Source organism: Trachymyrmex cornetzi, unplaced genomic scaffold (assembly GCF_001594075.2).
Source record: "Trachymyrmex cornetzi isolate Tcor2-1 unplaced genomic scaffold, Tcor1.1 scaffold640, whole genome shotgun sequence".
NCBI lineage: Eukaryota > Metazoa > Arthropoda > Insecta > Hymenoptera > Formicidae > Trachymyrmex > Trachymyrmex cornetzi.
Genome location: NW_017299960.1, coordinates 247,625 through 254,320, shown reverse-complemented (window position 1 = coordinate 254,320; position 6,696 = coordinate 247,625). Strand labels below are relative to the sequence as shown.

The window sequence follows — 6,696 nt, the reverse complement described above, 5'->3', positions numbered from 1 at the left end:
TTCAAAATAATGATATTTTGTGAGCAACAAATTAGCAACAAATTAGCAACAAATTCCTACGTTAATTTTCTGTAGGTTGGCTTTGTTATAGGTATATTGTTCCGCTAACTTAATCTTCTTTTAGCGAAACATCATTTTTTAAATAAACCGACAGAGCAACAAATTTTTTTCTTTGGCAACTTTTTAGCAACAAATGAGCAACAAAGAAAAATGTTAGTTAAAATCGATTCCGCTCACTTTGTTCCGCTAACTTATAAGACGTATAGAAATATAGAAGAAAGAATTTATGGATGGATGGAGATGCGACGGTTCAGAGGCAGCCTAGGACATATTACGCCCCTTTCCCTTTTTTATGCAAGCGACGTCAATGTTCAGACGCTACTACATCGCGACTAGTCAGCGGCCCCTTTTAATGCAACCGCAATAAACATTATAAATAGCATGAAACGTCCACCCTCGGCCTTTGTAATTTACCTCAGAGAGGTGACGGGAGATCGTTACTGTATTGCACGTCGTGTTTGCGTGTCGAGAGAACCTATATAAAAGGACGAGAAGAAATCTCTCGTCATTCTACCATTCCGATTTGTCTATTAAAACATATTTATGAGTTTTATTCAGGGTTGGTAAAAAATATGTTTTAAACATGTTTTAAACTGTTTAAAACATGTTTAATTGATTTTTTTAATATGTTTTAAATACGTTTTTTTTATAGTACTGTTTAAAGCATATTTAAAGCATTAAAAACACATTTAAGAAGAAACACAATGTGTTTTATTCATAAAAAAAACATTAGTCTTTACCAACCCTGGTTTTATTTCATCTCTAACTCAATTCCTGAGAACAATCGGTGAATAATTTCATTCGGTCGTTAAATAACTATAAAAGGAGCATAAATATACACTGAGAGAAAAATGTTTTATATTTGTAACTATAATTATATATTACTATTATAATTATGATTATTACTGCTATAGTAAAATAATAACAGTAATTATGTATATAGTTGGCAATCTAAAATGACTATAATTATAGTTATTATAACCATAAAATAATTGAAATTACCATAAAAATGTTTCAAGTGACTATAATTTTATAGTTATATTTTGGGATAACCATAAAAAATATGGTTGTCCCAAAATATAACTATAAAATTATAGTCACTTGAATCATTTTTATGGTAATTTTAACTATTTTATGGTTATAATAACTCTAATTATATATAGTCATTTAGGTTGCCAACTATATACATTTGTTGCTAGAACTATATACATAATTACTTGTTATTATTATTATTATTATAGCAGTAATAATCATAATTATAGTAATATATAATTATAGTTACAAAAATAAAACATTTTTCTCTCAGTGTACGTATGAAACTCTAAAAATTCAAATTTACATCTACAAATATATCTTTTCAAGTGGAAACAGCTTAGAGCTTTAGTGTCAAATTATATCGGATCGATTCGGTAAGAAAGCTTTACAACTTTGAATATAAACTTAATCAAATATACATCCGTATTATATATCATTAACAAGAAAGAGAGAAAAAGAGACGAAGGAAAATTAGAAAAGCGCAATTGTAAGCAACGACGGCAAGCGCGACAACGCGACTATGAACTAGTGCAGGCATAGTTCAGTGCGGTTATCTCGATCGAACGGTAACCTTCTCGATCCGAAACCTGTTGCGATTGCGTAATCTTTATCTTTTACGCATTCGAGCGGTGGAGTGAAGTTCTATCCTATATCCTTCTATCCTGCATGTTGCGTGTCGCGTATAACATCGTGGCTATTCATCACGCGCTCGTTTACCATTCCGGATGACTCAGTGGCAACGAATGTACGGATATTGTTGTAAACGGAACCAAATACATAACATCTTTCTCAATACATAATTGATCGTAAATGCCTACACGCAGGCAACGATGTTATGTATGCACGAAGCGTCCATCTATTATATAGATATAGGAAATCGCGACGCGCTCCCAATGATACGGTGCCATAATCGTAATAATTAAGCCTAATGTACAATTGAAAAGCACAAGCAATGTAAAGAGAGAATAACCGATTTTTCAACCTATAAGAAATCGTCTATAGCGCAGAATACACGGTACGTCTGTCACTACCTGTGCACTGCCTGTACTTTTCAATGAAGTGTGCTTATCATTTCGACTTGACTGTAGTTGACGATAACTGCGAATTACGTTTATACGATGGAAAAAGTGATGGTATAAATATCAACATGATTCTTTTAGTCGAAATATTATCACTGGGTCAAGACCGTCTTAAGTGCAACAATATCTTCAGACGCTGATACGCGATTCTATGATTGGCTTATAGGCTTATAATATCTAACGATCTGTAGATATTGAAAGACTCCGTTTACTCGCTGAAAATTTACATTTGTATTAAATTTCAATTCTGAGATCGATTGACCTCACAGACTACGAGTCTTTTACTTTTAAATGTTAATTTTCGCCACTATTTTTCTTGCGGTTTATTACGTTTGACAATATACATAAAGTGAAAACTATTTGACATTACGCTTGATAAATATACTCGAGCAACGTAAAAACACGTAACGCTGCATGCATGGTCGACCATGCTCGCGCTTGTCAATAAATTGTTGCGCTTTCTCGGTCAACCAATCATTGACAACTACTAATCTAATATAAAAATATTCTTTCAGAGTTAACTGAGAAATATTTGTAGAACACGGGTGCGAAAGCGAGAACTATGCACTGATAATTAAGGATTGTGAATTGAAGATTAGAATTCGATCAGTCGAGACCAATCAGGTTAAAATTAAAATTATCTTAATTCTGATCTTCCATTCGCAATCCTCGATTTTTGCGGTATGGTTCTAACATATTTAGAAATATGTTATGAATACGCCTCACTTAGAACTGCATTTTTTTTTCTTGTAAATAGTCATCAATACGCGCGATACATGTGTTGTCAGTTGACCCAAATAAATTTTAGGAACGAAAAACTGTTTTAACTATAAGGTATTTAAAAAAAATACCACATATGTGATCTTTAAAGTAAAATTACCGATTTTTTCTTATCGTAATCGGAATGTCACTCCCTCTTCCCATCGTCTCGTCCCGCTTCACCTCTCATCTTCTCCGACATTCCTTCTACATGCACGTATCGTACACACATGTATGCGCGCGTAAACAAGTTGATATATATATTTCTACCTGGCGAGACCCAAAAATATCAACTCGCCATGTTACAAATACATAGTAATTCTTGAGAGATTCATTTTATCAGCTTTCCTCGGTTTTCCTCGGCAAGAGAGACGAGGGAGACAACGGCAGGTAGAACGAGAAAGAAATAAGAAATAAATATGTTGAAAAAAAATATTCACGATAGACGCCAGTGACAGGCGGGGCGACTCGGCTTCGTTCGGTTTAGTTCGGGCTAACGCGATGTGGATGTGGCGACGGTAGCAATGGGTAGCACGGTGACGCGCTACGGCGGCTACGGTGGAGGCAACGACGAGAGGAAGCGAAAGAAAATACACCGTTATACAGGTTTCATTAACGCATGGCCAACGGCGTTGCCGCGTTCGGTATTAAAAGTACGATAAACGAGATTCTCTTTCAGTAACTTTGCCTTCCATAGATCAAGCCGACGGCTACGCTTTTTACTCAATTCTCTTCTTCATTAAAAAAAAAACTTGAATATTAAGGAGCTAAATCGCTCCTTAATATTTGAATCCTTATGAACTCGCTCTTCTTCCTCTTAAAGAACAGTCAAATCCAACCAGCAAATCTTTCATAGTCAAAGAAAAGTAGCGTCTCAATGATAAAAACGACATCGCGACATATAGGATGCGAGATATCGTTAAGAAAGCTCTTCTAATAAGATTAATTATGATTAATTGCTGGAATCCCTAGCGGCGTTCATGCTCCGGTATTACAGTTATCTCGCGCGCAAATAAAGCAACTTTAAAAATTTGTTAGTTTTTTTTTGTTACAATCTAGGTAATATGCTTCTCACCATTTCTGGACACGTCCAACTCGACGAGGTTCTCGAAATTTTGAATGTCTGGTGGCAAACGATGTATCTCATTGTCGCTCAGGCCAAGTTTTCGTAGCCTCTGGAGTCGGAAGAAATTCTGAAAGAAACACGACATCGACCTATAGATAGAGGTTCTCGATCAACTGGTTTTAGCATAAAGCGAAAAGAGACAGATTTGCACACGTATAAGCCGTTTAATATAATCCTTGTACGGCGGTGTGATAGACCAATATATACATTAGGAAATATACAATATACAATACAACAATAGGAAGGAGATGGTGCATGGTTGTGATGTACGTGTGTGAGATAGAAAAAAAAGAAGATTAAAGCTAGTTAAGGAAGACGAAAGTCTTTGTCGTTTACTTTTGGTAGATCACGAATGTGATTCGCGTCTAGTAGAAGCTCCTCCAAACTCCTCGAGTATCGCAGGATATCGTCGGGGACGCAGGGCAGAGAGCAATGACGCTTGTCAACGTATTCCACCTGCCTGTTACACCCTTTAAAAATTGGAATGCAACGGAACATGGTACACTATTCACTGTCGATCACGTTAAAACAGCACCGAACATAATTATCCCGTGAATAAAAGGGCCGCGCGCGCGCGCTATTATTCGCACATATTTCCATCCGACGCGACAGCCGACGCGACGCGACGCGACGCACGAGAGAACGAGCGCACGATTTCACGCCCTACTCGGCTTTAAACGTGTTCCTTCTCGGCCTATGCAGCCTATGCTTCGAGATCTGACGTCATCACGTTTGATCACGTCGACGAACCACCGATCATGTTGTTCGCCAGTCGCCTTCGTGTTGCTCCTCGGTCAGCTCGGTGCTCCAGCGGTTCCAGCACTTCCAGCCAGGCGTCATGCGAATGAACCACGAGCGAATACATGTATATACCTACAATGCATACGAAGCTACACCAGCTATACCGCATTTATTTACCAATTGTTCCGATCGTGTCGCCAGTTTGCTTAGCCTTCGCAAGCCTCCGAACCGAACGCCGAACGTCAACGCAGTTAAATTTTGCTAAATTGCCAAACGCCGCTGCAAACGGCGCAAATGGCGCAAATACCCGTAGATCCTACAGGCTCGTTTTCAATGAATAAGCAACATAACGTGGCGAATAAAGAGGGAACAAAAAGATAAAGAGAAAAAAGGGATAGAGTAAAAATTCATATCCACTTCTAACCATGGTGTAAAAATAACAAGATGTATCGTTCTCGCGAATGCGCAGTAGGAGTACAAATTTGGACTCAAATTTAATTGGCTGTTCTATTATGCTACTGCTATTAGTCCGGATCTACAATAGGGCCCGTATTCAGAACGCGCTTTTATCGATAAAAGCGCATATTTATCTCTGAAATTCTATAATATACGTGACGTAAAGTATAGTACGTTAGCGCGCTAACATCATTGTAAGCGCGTTCTGAATACGGGCCTAGGTATTTTAAGCCTTAGCCATATGGGCCTTCTACAATACCCCGGATCTACGATAGAGTTTTAAGCCTTAATGCTGGATTCATACTGCATTCGATGTGCATCGTACGACGCTCTGTAACCAATCAGAAAACAGGATTCCGATGGATTTGGCTTCGTATCATCGGAATCCTGTTTTCTGATTGGTTGCAGAGCGTCGTACGATGCAAATCGGATTCAGTATGAATCTAGAGTCCTAGATTTATCAGAGAGGCGCAACCAGCTTAAGTCAGTATGACAAAGATGCTAAGGAAAGAACTAAACATGGCCGACATGTTATGAAACTGCTTTTAAACTATGTCAAACAAGATAAGACGTGTAGGATAATGAGAGATAGAATGTATAGGATAAAATGAAATAGAAATATGTCACTAGTACTATAAATGGCTGCCAAGTCACGCAATTGATTAAATTGCAACAGCGAATTAGAATGCATAACACCGGTTCCGCCTCTCTGATAAATCTAGGACTCTATATGAATCCAGCATATGTCATAAGAAATGGAAGAGTTATAGTTGATTATTGTCCTTGAATTCAACCGTAATTGGTTGATTTCTTACGGCTTAAAGGCGCAGATACAATAGAAAATCGTAACCGTAACCGGTAACGTAAGAAATCCACTCCGTATAAAGCCGGGAGCACATAGAAAAACGTAAAGGCCCGTATACAATACACGGAGTAAGAAGTAAGAGTAAGAAATTGACCAATCACAGTCGAATGTGAGAAGAATAATCGACTGTGATTGGTCAATTTCTTACTCTTACTTCTTACTCCGTGTATTGTAGACGGGCCTTAAGGGCCATCACATGCGGCGTAACTTGCGTAAGCGTAACTTGCGCCGACCAATCATATCATTTCACTTGAACATCAGTTTCTGTCTAGTCACTTTATGCTTTTTATGCTATTTTGTTGTTACGCCGAAACATGATAGAACCACCAGGCGTCAAATCTAATTTCTGGCTCATTTTAGCTTATTCTGTCTGAAAAAATGTACAAAGGTTTCGATTTTGCAACAGTACAATTATAGAAGTCGTGCGCCCCTTTGCATCGCGTGAGAAGTCGAAAGCCATGTGGAACAGTACAATTATAGACCTCATTTTGCCTTTGTGACAGATTTCCTAACCTCAATAGTCATCAACTTTAACGCTTAATATCTCAGATCACAAGGCAGAACGACGTTTTTTT

General features: G+C 37.8%; 1 protein-coding gene across 6 annotated transcripts in view; it reads right to left on the bottom strand.

Annotated features, from left to right (window-relative positions):
- The window catches only part of scrib (scribble planar cell polarity protein), a 38,069-nt gene extending 33,036 nt beyond the window's left edge, over window positions 1-5,033 (bottom strand). For all 6 annotated transcript variants that reach the window (XR_001940403.1, XM_018516527.1, XM_018516531.1 and 3 more), the window contains exons 1-2: window positions 4,396-5,033; window positions 4,009-4,126 (exon numbers count right to left, since the gene is read on the bottom strand). Coding sequence is in view for 5 of the 6 variants with exons in the window: in XM_018516527.1 (XP_018372029.1) it covers window positions 4,009-4,126; window positions 4,396-4,557 (280 nt within the window). In the remaining variant the exon portion in view is untranslated. The remainder of the gene's footprint in view (window positions 1-4,008; window positions 4,127-4,395) is intronic.
- Window positions 5,034-6,696: the final 1,663 nt, after the last annotated feature.